The sequence below is a fragment of the Pararge aegeria genome, chromosome 12 (genome assembly GCF_905163445.1).
Source record: "Pararge aegeria chromosome 12, ilParAegt1.1, whole genome shotgun sequence".
Classification (NCBI taxonomy): Eukaryota; Metazoa; Arthropoda; class Insecta; order Lepidoptera; family Nymphalidae; genus Pararge; species Pararge aegeria.
Genome location: NC_053191.1, coordinates 18,395,067 through 18,419,100, shown reverse-complemented (window position 1 = coordinate 18,419,100; position 24,034 = coordinate 18,395,067). Strand labels below are relative to the sequence as shown.

Below are 24,034 nucleotides of genomic sequence, written 5' to 3'. Positions count from 1 at the left end.
TGGTGGACTATGGACTGAACCCCTTCTCATTATGGGAGAAGACCTGTGCCCTGCGGAAGGTTGATAATGAGTTGATATGATGATCAACTTTAACTAAAGCTTTCCATGGATTCCAAACTGTCTAAGAAGAAGCCCACAACAAACTTTGCCCCTAATCCCATTCTTTGGGGTTGGGTCTCTCAATTTTTTGCACCAAGTTAAACAATCTTGCATTGTTAGTTCTTGTAATTGGGCTTGCTTGAGGTTACTTTTGATATTTGACCACTTGAATTAAGCTAATGATGTATATAGCATATTATTGTTTACTTACATGCTGATGCCATTGTGATCCTAGGTCATTTCATCTTCTGTACAAAGAAATTTCCATTTGACCTGTGAATGAAAAAGAAATAGAGTTAATATTTTTTCTGTTAATAAAGCAATGTGTTGTTTAGCAGATTTATATTAAAATTCCTAAAGTTTTCCACATATGTATTGCTTATTAAGTATTCTAAGTTAGTAGTAGATACCGTTCATAATTTAATAAACCACTTTACTTGATATATCTGAAACTAGCAAACTTGCCACCTTGTTTAAATTACTGAATCATGTTATTTGAATTAAAAACCTTATATGATACTACTCTTTGAACATAAACAGCAGATTGTAACACCCACACAGATCTATAATTTATGTATATTTTGTTATCTATACTATCAGTAGTTTCCTGTGCCCAGCTCAACAGCTGTCTCATCTAGGTAACCCTAAGCAAACCTTGTTGAACTGATAACACTTATGCCATGTACTTGTCAGTTATACTGCATTTTTCCAAATAAGTCTGCTAAATGCAAACTAGATTTACATTATTTTTTCTTGTTAAGAAAAAAACAAGTGGTTTAAAGAAACTACATATTTTAGACCAAAAGGTATTGGAAATATTATTTACATTGTAAGGCAGATAAGCCATTAACGACCCACTACAGGGTGTGGGTCTTCTCCGACAGTGGGAAGGGTTTCCAACACACTAGCCCAGTGTGGATTGGTGGCTTTAAGAACATTATGGAGATTTTTCAGACATGCAGGACACCTCACAATGTTTTTCCTCTTTGTTAAAGCATATTTAATTGCTTTGAAGGCACATAACTTACAAATGGTAGAGGATCATGCTGGGATTTGAACTCTGCCCCCAGAAATTGAAGCCCAAGTCCTAACCACAAGGCAATTGCTGCTCTTCACATAATAGACATAGCTTGCTACATAATATATATTAACTACAATTTACTTTACCTTAAAGTACAAGCACAAAGTAGGGCAAACACTATCAGTAGTTAAATGAAAACCCTTTATAGTTTTAGTAAGCATTACCTCTTCATTATCAATTACATATACTTAAAGTTATGAACTAGAATTTATTGATAACCCTTTTACAAGTGGTCATTTAATATATGACCAATTAAGATGATTTATCCACTTTTTTAATAAAAAAATATTGGGTAATACACCTTATAACTTTGTGTATGCCTAGAGTACAACAGATGAGAACTACATTTGGATTTCATTCTACCTCTGAAAAAACGGCTTAGGAATGACAATTAATGAGTAAATTGACAGCCGATTGTGTATTTTCGATGGCGATGTGTGTATTGTCGTATTTCATTTATTGATTCAATTCATAGAAACATTGAAAAAGCAGAGTATGAAAATGTTTACCTATTTAAGGTAAGATTGTTGATGTAGCTGCAAACCTCTATCAAACTGCTTTGTATAAACTACACCTGGCATCAGATATGCGATTAGAGATATTTGAGATCCATTCCAACCAGAATCAGTAACTTTCTAAAATTTTAAGCTGACACTTTATAATTTCTCGCTATTCATAGATTTTGTTAAACATCGCACGCTCTATCAAGAAAAAAACACACACACATTTACTTTCAAAAACGAGTTATTTACTGACAAAGGGTATCACACATGAAAATGTACCAAAACCGATAGTAGCTAAAACCATGAGTAATTGTGACTTTATAATGAAGAAATTAAAGCAAAGTTACTTACAAGTGTTCACAATAATGTTATTGACCCCTATATAGGCCAGAAATACGCATCAAACACGAATAAATCGCGGAACAGCCGATAACTTATAGCACCAACTTTTAAAGCGGTTTAAAAACTAATTAAAACAAAAAACAACGTCGTTTAGTATTCTCTATATGTACATGAATATATTATAAAGTCTCCTTTTGTTGGGATTATTATCTCAGATTGAAAAACGAGATATTTTTGATAGAATTAACAATTAAATCTTTTTACGAATTGTATGAATCGTAATCTGACAATACATCTTTTTTGACAGCACCTAACAGATGTCACTTGTAGAAAGCAAATGTCAGCTGTGTTTAGGTTTACGGCATAGTTTACGGCAATCGTTTCGTTGTACGGAAATTGGCATTAATTAAACATTAGGCACTTGGGCACATATTTCCCTTGCTATATAAATGCAGATTAATAGGCTTTTATAATCGTTTTCGATATGATAACTTTAAAAACCTAATTGGATTTGCAATGTATATAACCTGATATTATATTTTGTTTAATAAAATAATAGAAAATCTCGTATCAACTGCGTACAAAGTTTTATGGAACAGAAGATATTATAGTGTCTATAACAATTTGACGTTTCTCATTTGTCAATACCTACAAAATCAAATAGGTATTGTTGACGCGTGTTTAACTTCGGGGTGGAATTATCTCCTGTTAGTTTATTTAGAACTTTGTTGTTTAATTAATAATTTGTGATAATGTCAGGCCAAAACGTGAACGTGTGCGATATTGGCGAAGATGTAAAAGAGGTTTTGAAAAAGTTCCGTTTCCAAAAACATACGGCAAATGCTGCGTTAATTTTGAAGGTAAATACGTTTTTTCATTACTTTGCATGTCTTGAAGTTTAAAAGTTGCAATAGAATATAAGCCTAAAACGTAGCGGCTTCTTAGTTGGGGCAATCTAAGTGAGGAGAATATTCATTATACATGGAATGCTACTATTTAATCTGGCTAGTAAACACGGGATTATAAGATGCTCTTATTTTACGTTATTAGAATCTAAAGAGGGTTGTGTGGTAGAACTTATTTGCAACATCACATAAATCGGCAATAGCACTGGGTAAGCAACATTAAATTTCATCTATTTTGTGAATACAAGACCTAGTTGGCCTATTGCTTACACTTTGTGACTTAGGGAGAACATTAAGATAAGATATCCAAGTTATTACTACTAACACAGGATAATCATTAACTATGTGAGTCAGATTGCTATCTTAGATCACCAAACTGTATTTAAGCTACAAAATAACTATAACATAAAGCCAACTGAACATGGTAAATAAAGAACTCTGACAACTTCATTGCAAAAGAAAAGATGATGGGCACAAAACTAGGCATTGATTAGGCATACAATCATGATGTTGAATGTTCAATTCATGTAGACTTATCACAGGCACTTATGGAATGTTCATACATAACAGTGTTCATGGTGATAACATAAAACTGAAATTTGGTTCCAAAAGCACCCTGGTATAAGAAGAGTTATGTAAGGTGGTAAGTTATCACCACCCCACAGTCATATTCTTAGGTACATTTTTTGAATTCCACTTAGTTGTTTAATAAAGTGAATTAAATGGGTAATATGAAATATGGTATGACAAGATTAGTTTCAGTCAAGTTCACACACACACACACATACAGTCAAGTTACGTAGCTAATACTATTTGTTTTAACAAACTTCAGTGTTTTGTGTTTCCAAACATATTACTGCCCAAGTTACCAAGGACTTTTGGAAATGTGATTGTAATCCCACTAGAAGTATTGGTGTGCAACACTCAAGCATGTCAGCATCACATGCCTTGGTGTTTTATCTGCCTCCATGAATGAGCGCTGGAAGTAACTTGATAGAAAAATTACCAGTTAATTGGCTGTGTCCTCTTTTTTGCCACCATTAGTCCCATCACTTTCATGAGTTTATTATCTGTCTGCAGTTGCATTTGCTCATAGTTGACAATACTTCTTTGGTGTCAGTTTGTGTTGAAGGTTAAAGGTTATGTATGTTCAGTAACTTTCAGAGAATGTCATGAGTCAGTGTTAACGATTGCTCTATTTCTAGGTATCAGCTGCCATAACTAATATTGCATTGATAAATATTTTCTGTTATCTTTTGTGTTATGTACCTTATTAATGTTGTTTGAATAGATTTTTTATTTGAGAAATATTGTAAAATATCCTTTCTGATATGTGCCTCTATGGTTTGGAAAGCTATTCTAGCATCAGTGTTTCTTGCTGTATATAATCAGAATACTTATATGGCCTTAGACCTCATCTTTGCTTTCTATCAGTCTTGATAGTTGTCAAACGCATGCCCAACAAGTACAAAAAAAAATATAGATATATATATTTTGAAGTCACAATCATAATATCTTTAATTTTCGACCAGCTTCAGGTAATGAAACATTTCAACCACAGATTTTCTTCTAAGTATGTTATGACAGTATTGGTATCATAATATATTATTTAGATAACACTCTGTCATTATCTGCTCCCCTTTCTACTCTTGCCCACTTAACTAAAGAATATGTGGCTATATTATTATGTGCAATATACTAGGTTACAAATAATTTGTCTAAAGGAAATTGCTTACAACTTTACAATAAACTATGCAGTGACATCTTGGAGACGTCTCTTAAAAAGATCAAAGTTTCTAGAAAAGTCCTATTATAGTATAAAGGACTTTATAATCGATAAAAAAGCCTTGGGTCTTAATTGTTGCTTTTTAGATGACAATGGGAGGATGTTGAGAACAAAAAACACTCAGCTAAGTTTGTTGTGGGCTTCTTCTTAGACCAGGATGTGTTTGGAACCCCCGCAGCTTTAGTTTTGTTATCGCCATCACCTAACTACCACTCACTATTACTGTATTCACATTTCTCATGTAATCAAAAGTTCTCGCATCAAAAGTGCCATATATGGGCCTACTTGAATAAAGATATTTTTGACTTTGATTATCTAAGTTTATCATACCCTATGCCATATATTGCAGGTGAACAGAGAAAAGCAAGCGCTGGAGGTTGATGAAGAACTCGAAAATGTGGAACTGGAAGAGCTGCAGGACATCCTCCCCTCACACCAGCCTAGGTTTATTGTCTACAGGTGAGATAATAGATGCCTAGCCTACACTAATCATTGATAATCATGATGTAGATATATTCATCATCATCATCATAACATATCAACCCATTACCAGCCCACTAAAGAGCACGGGTCTCCTCCCACAATGAGAAGGGGTTAAGGCTATAGCCCTCCACAATGGGCCAGTGTAGTTTGGTCGACTCCAAACACCTTTGAGAACATTATGTAGAACTCTCAGGCAAACCTGCATTCCTCACGATGTTTTCCTTCACCGTTAAAGAAATATTCATATTTATTTGACAGCAAAATGTCCTATGATTTCATTTGATATACAGCTTGTTCGAATTGTGATTTGGGTTCACTGATGCTTACGGATTCGATGAGATCGGATGGTTTAACATTCCCCAGGGCACTCTGAGGAGTTGACAACACCAATTTCCAAAAAAATTAAATTAAAGTGAATGAAAAAGTTAAAAGTCTTAATTACTTAAAACACATAAGTTAGAAAAGTTAAAGGGGATTTGAACTTTGCTCCCTGCATGTTAATTCGAGTTAAAACAATACTTCAGTGTGTTAACTCATTATTACTAATTGTTGAAAAGTATACTAAAGGCAACAAAACAAGTCATGATAGAAAATTTGCCCTTTTCTTTCTCTTTCATAGTTTAACAAGTGTACTTTATGTTCCAGCTACAAGATGGAACACAGCGACGGGCGGACTTCGTTCCCCATGTGCTTCATATTCTACACGCCGCGCGACGCGCACATGGAATTGCAGGTTAGCCATTCTTGACGCCATGGTGCACCGGGTCGTGTACAACTTGAGCTAATTTGGGTGTACAACATACTGGAAATAAAAATCAATTGACTGGTCTAAGACTGCTCACACAGACAATATTTCTTTCCATTACTTCAATTCTTCAATGCGCTACGCACACAGGCAATATTGTGTGCGAGGGGGGGAGCCTAAAAAATATTAATTATTTCCTCAGTTTTTGAATTTATATTTAAATAATTTTATTGATACTAGCTTCTTGTAAACATCAATTTTCATAGTAATTGTCGTAGTAAATTTTTTTTAAAAAATATTTAAAAATAAGTTTTACTTTTTACGTGAGTACACACACACCACATTTGTTCAGTTTCCATGGTAACTAAAATAGGAAAAAAATGTAATGAAATCTAATCTATCTTATTCTCTCTCACTCACATGAAAGTCAAGGACTTTTCGAAATTAAAAATGACTGTATTTTTCTTATATTGCACTATAATAATATTATCCTTAAAGAATAATATTATCATATACATATATATCAAGAACAAAACATTCGTTTAAACGTATATTCAAACGATGTTTCACTTCAGAAAGCCAAAAATCTATTTAGTTTCTCATCTCATACTGCCGCCCCGCGCAGGTGATGTACGCGGCCACGCAACGCGCGCTGGCGGCCGCCGTGGGCGCGCCTCGCCTGCTGGAGGTGCGCGAGATTGACGAGCTCACCAACGACTGGCTCAACGACAAGTTGCGCCGGTAGAGCCGCCACGCCGAACAAACTCCAGCTGGTACACACCTCTATCATAACTGGAAATACAACTGGATGACGCTCTCATTATTATCAACCGATTACCAGCCCTATACAGAACCCGGCTTCTATCTCAGAATGAAAAACGTTTGAGCCGTACTTACATGAGTTTACCAAATTTAAAAACGACCTTGAGAATTTCAATATCTAAGCAGGAATAAAACACCATACACCTTATTGCGTCAATCGATTTATTAACGAGCGCCCGCCAGGTTACAGGATCGCCGGTACCACATATTTTATATTACAAGAATACTATGGAGGGTTAGGTACTTCACGATGTTTTTCCTCACCCTTAGGAGCAAGAGATATTTAATTTTTCAAAACTGGGTATCAAACTCTGCCTTTTCAAAAGAAAGGGTGAAGTCCTAACGGCTGCAATATCGCCCTATAATGTGACACTGTAATCCGACTCTTCGATGAACTAAATCATTATATTACTTATTAGTTCAAAAGACACTCGTACTTCATATGTGGCGCTTCTGTTGGGGACGAAATTAAAGCTGTAATGTGTATAGAGGAAGACAGTCCTGTGTACTATAAAGGTCAGTAGCTTCTTATATTTTGTAAACACAGAAATAAATGCTTTATTTTTATCGGACAGTTTAAAGCGGCTGTCGATTTTCTTATTTTCTATTTAACAGGTTCTAATGTACTATAATTTTCAGGGGTTCCGAGTCCAAATTTTGAGATTTTCTATCTACGTCTGCCTAAATGTTTACTACGATTGCTATGGAAGCCGCCGAAATAAGAGCGCCATCTAGCGACAGTATAGTTTTACAGTATTGAAACTAGGTGCCGCTCCTTCGATATCATATAATTTGTATTAAACCTTTATACGATCGAATAAGTAAACGTAGATAGAAAATCTTATATATGACACCCTGAAGGCAAACAAGGATCCATTATAGTAATTCTTTCTATATAGTTTCGTCAGCTATGTTTAAATATCTATCTTTTTGTCCTGGCCAGTTTACGCTGAAACTATTATTGCTAAATTCATAAACATACAAACAGAATCTTGTTGGAGTTACATATTAATCTAAATTTGAAAAAAAAACTAAAATTAGGATATTTTCCAAAGATGGATTATCAGCATATTCCTAGCACATGAATACCCCTAGGGTGGACTAGATAAAAAAATAGGTTCATTTGTTTATGTGATTGGCCTGAATAAACAGTCAGACAGAGATTTTCATTTCATAGATTTTGATGTAAGAAATCAGATGAGAAAGAATCAGAGACAGCCCTAACATCACATACAAAACTAAAATCAAGTGACTCCTGTAACTTTATTAGGTACGCGTCGCGTAGCGTTGGTACTATGCACGTGTCGGTCTTTTATCTTCAATACGGTTGTCTAAGTAAACACTTAGAATGTTTTTAATTACTTATGGACCCTTCAACAGTATTTTGTCATTGCGTTTCGCGTTGTATAGTTTGATTTAAACTTCCGAAAATACATTCCAATTTCGAATTGATTGATGATTCCAATTCCAATATGATTCCAAATATACAACTGGTTGTATATACGAACCGTTGTATGTTATAATATTTAAGGTGGATAGGATCGGAACTATAGCTGATCACCAGCGGTAGCCTGAGCTGAACAACAATAGGCCAATAGGATTGCTTCGTTTATGATGAAGCGATCCGTTATTCAAACGAATTCCAAGCAACGCGATCTCTGATCTCGGATTGAAAGGTGCGAATGTGTTTAAATAAGTCTAAAATAAAAGGGCGCCTCTGTAACTTGTTATCAGAACTAAATGTATTCATTTAAAAAGTGAAAATTTCGTATTGCCTTACTTTTATAACCTTGCCAAGTTGCCATTAAACTCTGCAGACTGCAGGGCTGCTTGCGCGTCACGAAATCAATGCGTTTTATTCATTGTAAGACGAGATAACGGGTAGACATACATATCTCGTGGTGAGCATGTAAACCCTATTGGACGTTCGAAACTAAAGTGATATATAAATAATATACTTTAATAAATAGTTATAAATGAAGTTAACCTATACAAATATCTTAAAATCCTGATTTAGAATTTTAAGATATTTACTGGGTATAGATAAAGTAGTATACCAAATTAGCACCTACCTAACCTAACACACTAATATTAAGTATTTATTTTTTGAGATACACATCTTTATCGCGTCTCGCTGGCTATCTTTGAAAGTATCTTGATACTGCAATGTTTCCTACTAGATGGCGCTAACAGTCCCAGCCGTTTGTCTCTTTGGCACAATATTCGCACGGCCGTATCCTGTGACAAAGAGATTGCACGTCTGTCGCCTTTTTGATATTTATTTTAAAATAAACATTTTATATTCCTTCAAAGTGTAGGTAAAAACAAAAAAAAACTGATGTATTCTGATTTCTAGAGACCACTATTATATATGGAACCGAGAGAGTTGATTAAAATAAATAATCGCTGTTATACAATAGTTTAAAAGTACTATAAAAATGTACAAATAATTTACAGTATAAAAAAATTATAACGTTTAATTCTTGTAGTCGCACTTTAGACGTGAAAAATAATGCTATTTGTGATGTAATGTGTGTAGTATTTTGCTAGAATTAATTGTAGGCGATGATTAAAGACAATTTGTAGAATTATATTAATTTATTTAGCGAGTTTATGATGAAATTAATAAGTTAAAACGGATTCGATGTTACCATGTTGTGCAATTAGTGCTAGAACATGCTACAGTTTCTCAAAATTTAATTCGGCACAGTACATAAGATGCAGAAGATTCGCCCGGTAAACTCTGTTAATGAGATACTCCACTCTAACATTGTGGCGTTAAGTTGAAATTTGCTTGCACTCCTAGAATAATACACAGACACTACGATAATGCGAGCCAACTTCAACTTAAACAGCAAATAGAAAAACCTATAACCGACTAAATTAGCTTAATTACTGACAACATTCCAGCAACGAAAGAGTGAACGCTGCTTGCACCATTTACGAGACCGTTGTTGGTCTTAGCCCGCTAGTCGAGTATATACACTAAACTAAATAATAATTTACTTTGATATGGATGAATTTTTGGATATTAAGCGTTTACAAACTACAATCGTCAGCTACTAAAATAAATAGTATGTTCTAGCACAACTTGAACAAGAAAAATGTCCCAAATGAGCTTGTTTTTGAAATTCCTGAATATTATATTTTAATCATGAGGTTTTTGGACGATTATGTACGGAACATGACATTTTTATAGTGATGTTACATGCATTTATAAATGTTTTGTATTTGTAAATAGGTGTAAGAAAACCACTGCGATTTGATAAAGTATTTTATTTATAAAAATATTTTGTGTATAATAATAAATTAACATTTATAAAATAGATTTGTTCCTTATTTCATTATCACTTACTAACCTTTTTATATAACTGGTATACCGTATACAATGCAGAGATTTAGTTACATACTTTTACCTTTAATCACTAAAGAAAGAAAATAAATACTTATTCATGCGTTACTTGCTCTTTTTAGTCGTAAAATTCAGGTAATAAGGCCAAGACCAAACATTGTTCTGAAAACTACGAGGTCTGACCAAGTTCAGAACTTAATATCGCAGTATTTCGAATGCAGAAACATATAACTACCAATAATGTCAAAACTCAGACTGAAACGGTCTGAGTGCTTCTTGTTTTGAAGACTTACATTCTGTATGATCGGTTTTTAAATATAAATCAGTCCTGCTTATGCTGCAAAGACACCTGATGGTCCTAACCAGTACCTAAAGCTTAAAGTGTGTGTAGGTACAAGATGCCTAGTCATGTAGTAATGACATGCTTATTCAAATTGAATACCCATGACCTTAGCTTCAGCGGTGCTGCAGCCGGATAAGTCGACTCCGTGTTTCACCATGTCCGCGTAGGGCAAGGTGGCGATGACCTGGTAATTGCATTTCGCCGCCAGCACCTGCGACGTCTTGGCTGTGAACACTGTGCAGGCTGCCTTGATGCCGAAAGGTTTGCACAGTTCTTTCCTGAAAAAAGGACTTTTATCATTACATCCCTACTTCCCTATCCCTATCCCTACTAATATTATAAATGTAAATGTAAGTTTGTTTGTTACGCTTTCACGCAAAAACTACTTAACCTATCCTCATGAAACTTTGTACACATATTCTTGGAAGTGTTAGAAGTAATATAGGATACTTTTTATCCCGACATTAAGCTCGGTTCCTTTGGGAGAGGGGATGAGTGTTTGACGATTTTACATCATAACTCCGACAAATTTTAACCAATTTAAATAATTATTTTTGTACTATAGAGGTTATAATATGTGTTTAATTTTGCCCAAACTGTGGTTGGAGATAGAGGACAGAACTCCTCGGCGGACAGCAGCAAACTTCTCATTTAAGGTTTAGCTATACTGAATACTTTTTTTTTTTTAGATCTACAACTAAATTTAATGCCACATAAAAAAACAAAATGAAACGCAGACGAAGTCGCGGGAAACAGCTAGTCACATATAAAGTGAATTTTAAGTACCTGTACCTGTATCTATACTTCATGGTAATAGTACATTTAGAATCTTGTTTTGTAACATTGCATTTTAAAGTCGAGGCGGATTAGAAGCATGAGCTGAAAGCGAACACCCTAAGAAAGTCGAGAGTGTAACAAGTAATGTACCAAACGCGTTTCATAAGACGATTTTCATCACGTTTGCAAGGAAAAAAAAAGAATAAACTTTAAAATACGATTATAACTTTAAAAGGAGAACGACACACGTTTTATTTTAAAATTACCGTACTTGTGCTTTATTAATTACGATCCGATAAGTTTAGTTTGCACCTCACTGCATGTTATTTGTATGCAGATGTACCACTTTAAATTTAGCCGGGTAGTACAGATTTTTTTGACCAACAAAGAGGTCGTATGCAGCTTAAAATGGTAGCTTCTGAATTAAGATAAACGAACGAAATGTTATCAAATTATTCACAATTCATAACTTATTATATTTCAAACTTATTATATTTTAAAAATTATGTTTTAAATACAAAAATATTCCCATTATACTATTTTTAATATCTATAGCAGCGAACGATGCTGGCTGTATGCTGGTTTACCTTGGCGCGCAAAAAACAAGTCCTCGCGCCATTTTCCATGATTAATATTTTCGCTTTTTGGTCTAATGTTAATAATTTAAAGGATCCAGTTTAAATTGGAGAGTAGTGCAATAGTAGATTTTACTCCGACGGGAATAATAATCGAGACACTAATCGCGAGTGAATAACCTGCTTCGACCAAAATCTAGTGAGCGGCGCCCGCGATAAAAGCTATGCAATAGCTTAAAAGGTTGTGTCGAAACTTTCCTGTGTGCGTTGAGACGCATCATTTACCTACCTGACGTCTATCAGACGAGCTCCAATGTTCTGCCCCCTGTGTCCCGGCAGCACGGTCAGGCCGCTGGACGACAGGTATTTATCCACGTTGTAATGCTCGAACACGTCCACCAGCTTCTCTGCGCAGACTAAGGTCTTCAGGCATTTGCGCCACGAATCACCCTTTACCTGTCGATAGATATTGGAGAATAATTATAATAGCACATTTCATAGGAGAACGGGCCACAAGTGAAGGAAATATAATTAAGTTTATTTATTACGACAATACAAATGTCGCCATCTAGCCCCACAGTAATCGTATCTTGTGTTATGGGTACTAAGATCGATATTTTTATGAATAAGGTTGTACCCTGCCACGCTTCGCTGTAGCACATTTTTACGGAATGGTTGAGAAATGAGAAACAAAACAAAGAATACATTACATATGTCAGCGAGTGTTTTTCTAGCTTTCGGCAGATGGCGCTGTCACTGGTACATCGATCGTTAGAAAAAACTAGTTTCGCGGTGGCGGATATTTGACAGATGGAAAAAATTTATAAAAACAATCCTTGATGCGGATTATATACCATGCTAAAATTTCAGCTCGATCGGTGCAGAACTTTTTGAGTTTTTGAAGCGTTCACAAACCACGTAACATTTTTATATGTATAGATATAGGTACATAAATACTTATAATACACTAGCTGTTGCCCGCGACTTCGTCTGCGTTTGATTTTGTTTTTAAAGTATTCAGTATCGTTAAGCCTTAAATGAGTATAGTTGTATATACATATAACATGTGACTGTCAATTAATTATAGACAAATAATTTGCAATAAAATAAAATTGTGACTTTACTAAGCTATCCTATCTCTTAAGTTGGACCAGACTGCTCACGGTGTGCCAATTTAATTTAAAATCGGTTCAGTAGTTTAGGAGTCCATCGCGGACAAACATCGTGACAGGAGATTTATATATATTAAGATATACAACGTGTAACTGAATTACGAAATACTGCTGAAGGATGCATAAGTATATTTCATAAGGAATCGCCCTGTAGAAATATTAAACCAAAAGAAGAATAAAAACATTTTGAATTTGAATATGTAGCATATTTAATTCTTGTGTTTCTTATGACAACCCTATTGAAGACAAACACGCGCATAGTACCTACGTTAAGCGAAGCGTACCTGCTAATAAAGTGACAAGAGTAACTACATTTTAATTTTGCATGTGATGTGAGGGCTGTATCTGATTTCTTTCAGTAAAAACTATGTGGCAGTGGTTTACTCAAAAACTATAAGTCTCAGATACAGTAAATAATGTAGGTACGTCTAAAGCATCTAAAGTAATTAGTGTTGCCCAAATTCAGTCTTGGTCTTGCAGTCTTGGTCTTGTTCTTGCGTTTTTGCAAGACCAAGACCAAGAACAAGACCGCGTATTTTTAGCAAGACCAAGACCAAGACTGACCGTGCAAGACTTGAGCAAGAACAAGACATAGCCTGCAAGACTCTTGCGTCTTGCAGCTAGGACTTAGCGCTATTTCACGGAGTAGTTAGGTGTAACAGTTCGGTGTATAGGTAGGTAGGTACGCTTAGGAATTCTATGAGACGCAAAAAACTATATCAAAGAATATGAAAAACCACCACCACCATCGGCACTTTGATAATGCGGCATCAAAGGTTTTGTACTTACTTCTCAAAGAAATTTGCCGCTTTTCGGAAGTACATGGTTATGATACACGCGCCGGCGGCTTCTTTTGAAATCTAAAACAATCGTTGCCGCCGCGCCGAAATCATAACATTTGACACTATTCATGCAAAATAATTTCGAATTTTAAGAGTACCTACAGGTGTTCCAAAGAATAAATAAGTTTCAGAGTGCTTAGAATGAAAATGAATACATTATACTGATCACGCAAGTAGTATTATGATTAGGATAAAATGGTGAGGATAGGTAGTAGATGTCATAATAATTAATTCTAGTAAGTAATTATAATATTGATTACTTATATGGTTTTAAACTAATTACTTAGGTACTATTATTGTACATTTAGTCATTATATTTCTTAAGTTTTTACAAGAAAAAATAGCAAAAAAGTGTTCGAATATCTCTGAGAGAGATGATGAGAGTAAGTATTTACTAGCTGTGCCCGCGACTTCGTCCACGAGGAATAGTAACTTTGGAGGTATAGTGACGTTCAGGATTTATTTATTTATTTTAAAACTTCTGTCATCAAACATACAAACGAACTCTTCAGCTTTATAATATTAGTATAGATGCACGCCAAAACATTCACTTATATGTAAAGAATAGTGATTGGCACTAATTCTTTACATATATTTTATTCACGGGTCGCGTCTGTACAAGTAGGTAATATTTAGTGTGTGTTTGTACGCCGCACGCGGCATCGTTCGATTTGCGGCGGCATCCTTTTCATAGAGCCGGCACGTGGCGAGGCGGCGCGGTAAAAAGCAAGGAAACGTACTATAAATGAAGGAATTATTTTAATTCCAGTCATTTCCAATTGAGCTGTGCTTCGATTCTAACTTAATAATTGTTTTTACTAATTCTCGTTGTTTTCTAAAAACGTATCACGTGTACAATTTAATATGAGTGACGAAGATTCAAATTATTCTAGTCCGAGTAACGAGAGTTTGAGTCACAGATCTAAAAGACCCAAAAGCAAATTTGAGGAGTTTTTCGAAATAATTCATGCATCCCAAACTGCCTTGTGTAAATTGTGCCAACATAAAAAGATTGAAATAAAAATGAAAAACAGAAACACTTCAGGCTTAAGGAAACATCTAATGTCTTTCCACAAAAAGGAATCAGAAATATTTCTTCCTGTTAAACCAAAATTAAGTGGAGATATCACAAGCTTTTTAGTAACCGCTGGAAGAAGTGGACAGGTAAGAATATTTTTTTAACAGTTAAAAGAATTTTAACTCCGCGTAGCTATTCATGCGATACTTTCAAAAACGCCATTAACTTACGTAAGTATTTTTGAGTTAGTGGTGTTTTCATCTAGGGGTGCGACATATTAAGTATGTAATTATCGTCTTAAATATTTCTTATAAACACCCATATTTTCATTTAATCGGCCAGTAACAACTAAGTACTTTATTTTGGTAAATTACAGTACAGTGCAACCTTAATATAACAAATATCAATTTAACGATTTTCTCGATTTAACAACAACAAACCTCCTCCTCTTATACGCTCAAACCTAGTATGTTTTAAATAATAACACAAGATTTATTGTTTTGTTTCAGTCGGAAAACAGCAGTGACAACATCACGACAGCTACAGTTGATTGGGTGGTGAAAAAATATCTTCCCTTCTCATTTTTCGATGACGAAGCTACACAAGTATATTTTCGACGTATTTGCCCTAATATGGTGTTTCCTAAAAGGTCTACACTTAGAAGGAAAGTCAAAGAGCGATTTGAAGAGCTCCAATTGAATCTCAAGGAACGACTTCAACCATTATCATCTAAAATGTCGTTTACCATTGATGGGTGGACGTCAATTGCTGGTAGGAGTTACTACGGGGTTACTATTCATTATATAGACAACGAATGGAAGTATCGATCTGTAGTTCTTGATTTTATACCATCACGCGGTCGACATACTGGGGAAGATATTGCAACGATTTTCCATGAATGTTTATTGGAATATGGCATAATTGATAAAATACAAGGTATCACGGTCGACAACGCAACTGCAAATACCAAATTTATGTATGAACTGGGCAAACAGCTGCCGCCACACTTTGATTCAGACAATCAACATTTCCGGTGCTTTGCTCACATTTTAAACCTTGGTGTACAAGATTTATTAAAGACCTTAGCATTACACTGTGAGTCTGACACTAACGCGCAAGATCAGCAGTACGAAGACTATGCAGACGAAACTGAGGATGAGGAAGATGAAGAATCTGCACCAAATATTGCTGACTCGCGTACATCTGTAACAAAGTTACGCAGTATTTCCAGTAAAATAAAAAGAAGTGAGATAGTGAAGAAGAAGTTTCAGTCTGCTTGTGAAGCAGCTGGCGTGCCATCAAATCTAAATGCCATTCTTGACTGTCCAACGAGATGGAATTCCACACATTATATGATTGGATTTGGTTTAAAAGTGAGAGCGGGCATTGACATATTGTGCAGTTCTGTCACCGAATTGAATGATTTTCAAATCACAGCTAATGAATGGCAGGTACTCGAAAAATTACATAAATTTCTAATAAACTTTAAACTTTTAAGTACAAAACTTGGTGACCCAATTTTAGACCCAAGGCATAAGGCTCAGACTTTTGACCTGACAATGTGGGGGAAGCAACTTAAAACAGAAAGTCTGCGCAAGTTCAATGAACTTTATGAAGAATATAAAAGTCTACACTCACTGAACAAATCTCTGGAATTACCAGAAAAAGACAATAAAGTATGTGATGAAGATGAAGACGTAATAGACTTTGATAAACTCTATGAATGTCCCTCGACGTCATCTGGATCTTGTCTTCAAGGCTTAGTGATAGACGAGTTGGAGGAGTACCTGAGAAAACCAAGAACTGCCAGCTCGGAAGACATTTTAGATTGGTGGAGGACGCATGAGACAGAGTATCCGATTTTATCGAAAATGGCCCGTGATTTTCTCTCAATACCTGCAACTTCAGTACCTGCTGAGAGGTTATTTTCTAAAGCATCATTAGTAATTAGAAAACATAGAAATAGGTTAAGTGATGAGTCAGCCAGATGGTTACTTTGTATTAATTCTTGGTCAAAAGAATTGATATAAAGTATCATAACCTAATGATAAAGCGGTTGATTTGTGTTGTATTTTATTTTTTATTCAAATAAATGATAAATCGTAAAACTCTTTTATTAAATTTCTTATAAGTTGAGGGTTCAATCTCTTTCTAGACAGATAAGTATTGTTCTTTAAAATACAGTCAAGTTATTGTAATTAATTTGTTTTTTTACATGTTTTAGCAAATGTAAGCTTATAAATCATAAATGTTTATTAAGAAACAGTTACTTCCATGGAAAACGACATATAGGTCAGTTGATTTTTCGAATTTCTTATCAAATCTTCAGTTATTTATTAATCTGCTTGATCTTTACTATGGCTATGTTAATTCAAGCTCACAATGTTCCAATTCTAATACGTTTTTCTAAGATTTAAAGTAAACTTTAATAAATAGTAATAGACTAATAGGTAATTGCAAGACTTGCAAGACTCTTGCTGCAAGACCAAGACCAAGACCAAGACTGGGAGCGCAAGACCAAAACCAAGACCAAGACCAGGTGTATTGGCGCAAGACCAAGACCAAGACTGGCTAAGTCTCGTCTTGTTCTTGCATTTGGGCAACACTAAAAGTAATATTTCGGTTTTCATTGGCACGTTGTATAAACACCTAGATACTGAAAACATTCATGTTCATCACACAAATAAAACGAACCCACAGCCTTGGATTTAGAAAGCACGGTCACTGCCCACTGTGCCAATCGGCGGTCCAAAGTAAGGAAGGTAAAGTAGACGATGTTAACATTAACGCTTAGAAGGCAGGAGAGGTTTTTAGCTTGTATGGGTCCGGCACTACAGATGACTCCCTTCCTAAACATAAAAAAGAGGAGAAAGGGACATGGAGTTTTTGGAATAACCCTCGGACACCCTTGGGAACGCAAATTATCAGAGTCAATTTCTATTATCCCCTACGTACCTTCGTAATGTCTTCCTCTTCATCATCCTTGCATTTAACCATCAATATGTTAAAGCCGACTAGGTCTTTGGGCTCACCATCTTCCTCTGTAAAGCAGGCGATAGAGATCTGTTGCAACAGGATCTCCTCCCAGTTTTTCCGTATTGTTTCGATTGATTCTGGGTCCGAGGAGATACCTGTACAAGATAAAGTTCATAAAAAATATTTTCAAAATACCGATTTCGAATGCTCTTATATTATAAAAAACTTTAGACATCGTCACTAGTCAAAATCTGATTCCTAAGCCTACCAACTAATAGTCTAGCTAAAGCTAGGTCTCCTATGGTACCGGAAACCTGAATGAATGCCCAACTGTGTGCTATACTACTTTTGCCGATGACGTTGACTGTTATAACTTAAAAGTTACCTAAAGCTTGACAAATAGGCTCATCACGTATGAAAGTTTCCTGCATCAAGTCCAAGCATGGTTTTCTATAAGGTTCTTCCATGTCCCTTATTTGATACCTGTAATATTAATACAAAATTACCATTATATTATGCCTCGATAGACACCTGAAAGCGAAATGAGCTTTCTGTTAAATAAGGTACCTACTGGGTATTATAGTATTTTGGTAAGATACCAACATAATAACTTATCTTACTCATTAAACTAAAGATCTGTTTTGTGTGGAGTATAAAGATTAAAGAAATTATAAATTACACAATACTGATTGTATTGTGTAATTTATAATTTCTTTAATCTTTATACTCCACACAATACTGATTGTATTGTGTAATTTATAATTTCTTTAATCTCCTGCTTTTCGCGGAGTAACGCCTTTTTCTATCCAATAAGAATTTCTTGTTTAAACATTTGTCTCTGTATACGAGTAAACTAAGGCTAGAATACGCATTTGATAATAAAGATCAAGCAAGCGAAATTTGAAGCAAAACGTTAAAATGCAATCATGTTGACAATGTTTACGTGATTGAAGGTTTCAAAACATCAAAGTTACTACATTATTACATTCGCAATTGTTAAAAGTTAGCTACGCGACTCCAATTCGCAACGCATGAAACTGCAACGTGAAATGCTACGAAGCCATTTCATGCGACCAGACGTAGCTCTTAATCTCCCGAAGTTTTGGGCGACCATTTACGCCTTCTGTTTCTGATAACAAGATGTACTTATAAGAAATGATATAAAATTTTGGGTTTATCTATTATTTGTAATTACACTGTTGGAAATAATTTTTGACCATCGATATTTGTGCTCATCTACTACTTTTATTTCCTATCTCATTTTGTGTGCGTTCCTGTTTTCGCCCATACAAGTAAAACCCTTTGTAATAATAAATAAATATACTACGACAATACACACATCTCCCAGCCCTAGAGCAACCGCAGCAGCTGTGCTTTGGGTACAAAGATGAGTGATGAATATTATTAAGAACAAATATTCGTCTGCGTTTGATTTTGTTTTTTGAGGTGGCGTTCAGTTTAGTTGTAGTTCTAAAAAAAATTAAAGTATTCAGTATCGCTAAGCCTTAAATGAGGGGTTTGCTTCTGTCCGCTGAGGAGTTCTGTCCTCTATCTCCAACCACATTCAGATCCACACAAAGTTTGGGCAAAATTAAACACATATACAAAAATAATTATTTAAATCGGTTTTAATTTGTCGGAGTTAAGGTGTAAAATCGTCAAACACTTATCGCCTCTGCCAAAGGAACCGAGCTTAATGTCGGGATAACAAGTATCCTATATTACTTCTAACAATTCCAAGAATATGTGTACAAAGTTTCATGAGGATCGGTTAAGTAGTTTTTGCGTGAAAGCGTAACAAACAAACTTACATTGACATTTATAACATTAGTAGGAATGTACTTATAATATAAAAAAAAACATTCATGTTCGGCACACAAACATTTTCAAGCTATGGGACTCAGCAAGCACCGCCGCCGCTCCCTGCGCCAATCGGCCGTAAAAATTTTCACAAGTCAAAGTTTGTTAAGCATTGTTGTAGACCATGAAGAGTATATACTATGACCGCTTGGTCGCAGTATATAGTGCCATGTAGACAACTCCGTTTAATATCGGCCAGAGCCGAACTAGCTACTTAATATTTGTCTGAAGGTAACTTACATGAGTGGTGGGGAACCATCCCGCTCCCTGCCTCTGAACCGGCCCCATACTCTACCAACTGGCACATCTGGCGGTCTTTGCCACGGCATTCTGTTAACACACAGTAAAAATGCGTAATGTACTATAATCCGAAATACAGTTTTTTTTTTTTTAAAACAATAATTGACGTACCAATCACATAGCCCACCCGATGATTAGTGTTTTCGAGAAATCCACAGCTTCTAATAGATCCTGTACAAGGCATCACTTCATGACATCTCCTATATAGGATCTAGAAGAAGCTGATTTGATAAATGTTTTGTAAAATGACTTTGGTTTTTTTAAAGATTTTTTCTTTTATTCTTATCAAGTGCAAATTCAGATTCGCTTTTAATTACTTACATTTAAATTTAAACGTACCTATAACCCGGTACGGTATCTTTTTATATTAAGATAATACGACACTGTGGGCCGATATGAAGGTAGGCAGTAGGTATTTAATATTGAAAACTATCAGATTAGATAAAATTATTAGCTATAATTATACCTACAACCTACCATGTTATAAAATAAAATATTGAAAATCAGATTCTGTAGATTTTAATTTAGTAGGTACCTACGAGTGCCTACTCACTGCACCTATAAAAGTCTGTGTAGAAGTAAAATCTCTTAGATTTTACAGTAGTAAGTGGGTAAATAGTGAAGCTCTTATTGACTAACTACCTGCTACTGTCTTGTTAATATCTGCTGTAAGCAGCATTCTGAGTTCCGGTCAGAAGGGCCGGTGTAATTACAGGCACATGAGGCTTAACACCTACGCCGGAGGTTGACTTGCATGCCCTGCGAAGTGTTGCTCTGCTTATAGGCGACAGTTTGCCACTAACAATCAAGTGGGCCATCAGTTCGGTCCGTCAATTATTACTATTGAAAGAATTTGCGTTTTTAAACGCGGTCAACCTTTCCTCCTGCGTGTGACCAATGGCAAGACTTGCTTGAATTCGAGTCTTGTGATTGGTCGTTCCCTGAACGCGACTTAGGATGCAGGATGGACGCTGCGGCTTGACCTTGACTTTACTTCGATCCCACGGGAATAGATTAAGAGAGAGAAATAGTAATTGTTTAGTTTTGGGGGGACGAGTTCGAATCCCAGTATGCACCTCTAACTTTTCTAAGTTATCGGAGCACGTAAAGGAAAACATCGTGAGGAAACCTGCATGTTCTCCAAAAAGTTCTCAAAGGCGTGTGAAGTCTACCAATCCACTCTTTGCCAGCGAGGTGGACTACGGCCTTAACTCCCTGCTCGTTGTGGGAGGCGACCCGTGCCCTGTATTGGTTGATATGATGATGATGATAATTTTAGCTATCGTTTCATAATCACCTACAAGGATTTGCGTGGCTGCTATGTTAAAAAAATGGCGGAACAGTCTTTGTAAAAGGAGTTTTTAATAAAGGCTCTATTATTGAAGACTTTGATCACTAGATGTCGACTAACAACAGCGGAGTACCTGTAATCACCTTCTGACTCTTATTTATATATCTGTATCCTAATAACTGGACAACATACTCCCGGAAGCAAATAACTCCCTAATTCTGGACCAGCACTGAGAATTCCAAATGAGATACTACCAATTTTTGATACGAACCAAGTACCTAATATACCAACGACGGTCCAAGAAGTTTTCCCTGCTCTATGGTATATTTTTTATTGTATTGCATTTTCAGCCAGATGGCCACAAGGCCATTATTCGTTGTTCTTAGGGACAGACATACCCATTATAACGAGCGAAACATCAAACAACTAATTAACGCAATAATAATAAAACGCGTTAATATTCTGTTATCGTTTTTTGTCACTTTGCATCACAACTAGCTAAGTATTTTGGCGTAACACGGAAATCGCTGATTTGAAGCTAATATTTGACTGTCTAAGGCCTCGATGGTCCATGACCAGCATTCTTGGATCGCGCAAGAAAGCAGTATCAGTCCAATCCAGTAAATTGGTGTTTATGAACCCTTTGCCTCACGCTGGTCTCAATTTAAATTCTTACCCGTGGTATTAATCCTTTATGCCCGCAAACCCACATTGGACTACCTGAATACCCATCATATTTGAGGGAATGCCCCAGAATTGAGAAAATAATGGAAAAATGATGTAGGTAATCCATGAATGTCAGGCTGGTTAGATTATATGGAGGAATACAACGTAAGATACAAATTTCAAAGAACCTACGCCGAAAACTGCTTCAGCCGTCCCTAATAAGACCAATTCAAGCAAGTCACATCTGCAATAAGTGATCAATGATTTGGCTTGGTCCAGCCAGTCCTCGATGCGGAATTTAGTCAAGGGTACTGGGTATATTCAGTTGCAATTTTATTATTTAGGACACCAAAGTTACAAATCTAAAAGACTAGATGATTTGAAATTGAATTGTTTATAACCTGTTAGGAGTATGACTACCTTACTTGCTAGCAAGTTAGCCCCTTACCATCTTAGACTGCATCATCACTTACCACCAGGTGACATTACAGTCGAGGGCTAACTTTTAGTGGCATAATAGACTAAGATTAGTAAACCTCATACCTAACAGATAAACATCAGATATCGCTGCACCCTAACCAATTCTTCGATCTGAAAAATCATTTTTCAATATTCCCTTCATTTGAGCTCTTCAACGACACTCACAGACAGACAAGGCACATAAATTTATTAGTATAACACTCCCCTTTTTACATGCAGGGGGTTTTAACAATAAAACACAACTTAGTATAAATGTAGGCATGATACTACAAATAAGCTTATGATCGGGGTTTTCCTCATACTAAGTACACAATCATAAAAACGATATTGTATACAGCTACTGTTATTTAATATTAAAAATAAAAAGTTTATACCTACTTAAATAATCAAAATTAACCTTGTTACTTAACACTTACCTTAACTTTTATTTAAGACTTATTACTATCTCATTAACCTCTTGAAAACACACTGTTTAGTATTTAAATGAGAATGAACGAACTAAAACTAACCTTCTCGTATGGAAAACAAAACCAGAATGGCATATACATTATACATCTTCAACATAGATATAGCGGCCGAGTTATCTGAAAACAAGCCTTATCTGGACGCGATAAGAGCTGGGCGACGCTAAAAAACAGCTGCTAAATTTTGTTTTTGTACTACTCATATATGACATGTGAGTAGTGCGCTTTTCCATTTTCTATGATTATTTTGTTAAAGTCGGATAATCATAAGAGTAACATAGATATACCTACTTGAGGTATATAAAAATTTACGAATTTTGTATTAGTAGTTACACTATTTGGCTACGAGTTTTGATTTTTTTTTATTACTTTGATTGCGTTCTCACTTGATATTTGAAGTGACGATGCACGTTGAAAGGGAGATGGAAGAAGTATTGTAGTTTATTAAACCTATAGATGCCACTAATAGTTTTACCGCGATATATTCCCGGAATGCTAAATCGCTTAGATGGACGGAAAAGATGATAAAGGGTCGGACGATGTTGAAATTTTCCAGAACACGCTTTTTTTTGTCGCTTTATAGCATTTATTCCAAGCAACATGCTAGACTAGCAACGGGCTAGAAAGTCCAATTCAGGTCGTCACCTTTGAGTAGTAAGTAGTAACATAAAACTTCCATAAAAGTGTTTGCTGATCCATAACTTTTCTCTCCTTATGCGAAATAACATATTTTGTGCCAGCGATTTTTAACGTGTGTCGTGTATCAATGGAAACGGGGTCAACTTAAGGGCACTCGAGCCGCTGCAATCTATGCTGTATACTATTAAGACGGACGGACGTGGTTTATTGATATGTAGCCTTGATCAGTATTGCCTCTAATTTGTACGCGATTTGAGACAGACATTTACATGAATATAATGCAGATGATTATTGAAATCAGTAAGTAACCGCCTGGGTAGAGTCGCTTTTTCAGAGATTCTCTGGGCTGAATGCAGAACGCCTTAATGGTCTACTGGTTTTTAATACCACTTGAAGTTACCCATTGGCTGCAATCTCACCTGATGGAAAATGATGATGCAGTCTAAGATGGTAGTGGGTTAACCTGTGAAAGGTATCGCAGTTATATCGACAGCGTACGCGAACGCTAAATCG

The 24,034-nt window shown here is 35.6% G+C and overlaps 3 protein-coding genes across 4 annotated transcripts in view; 1 reads left to right on the top strand and 2 right to left on the bottom strand.

The window, feature by feature from the left end:
• Positions 1-2,324, bottom strand: part of LOC120627998 (copper-transporting ATPase 1) — a 68,515-nt gene extending 66,191 nt beyond the window's left edge. For both annotated transcript variants that reach the window (XM_039896157.1, XM_039896161.1), the window contains exons 1-2: positions 2,035-2,324; positions 311-372 (exon numbers count right to left, since the gene is read on the bottom strand). In XM_039896157.1, the coding sequence (XP_039752091.1) occupies positions 311-323 (13 nt within the window). In that variant the 5' untranslated portion in view covers positions 324-372; positions 2,035-2,324. The remainder of the gene's footprint in view (positions 1-310; positions 373-2,034) is intronic.
• A 341-nt stretch (positions 2,325-2,665) lies between these two features.
• Positions 2,666-8,041, top strand: LOC120628343 (glia maturation factor beta). The gene is made up of 4 exons (XM_039896667.1): positions 2,666-2,885; positions 5,066-5,175; positions 5,845-5,932; positions 6,570-8,041. Exons 1-4 carry the CDS (start codon positions 2,778-2,780, stop codon positions 6,687-6,689), a joined length of 426 nt encoding a protein of 141 aa, XP_039752601.1. The 5' UTR covers positions 2,666-2,777; the 3' UTR covers positions 6,690-8,041.
• Positions 8,042-9,952: 1,911 nt separating this feature from the next.
• Positions 9,953-22,927, bottom strand: LOC120628219. The gene is made up of 6 exons (XM_039896478.1): positions 22,835-22,927; positions 19,922-20,011; positions 18,207-18,304; positions 17,801-17,976; positions 12,103-12,269; positions 9,953-10,739 (listed from the first exon to the last, which is right to left on the bottom strand). The coding sequence occupies exons 2-6, from the start codon at positions 20,008-20,010 to the stop codon at positions 10,544-10,546; spliced, it is 726 nt and encodes a 241-aa protein (XP_039752412.1). The 5' UTR covers position 20,011; positions 22,835-22,927; the 3' UTR covers positions 9,953-10,543.
• Positions 22,928-24,034: the final 1,107 nt, after the last annotated feature.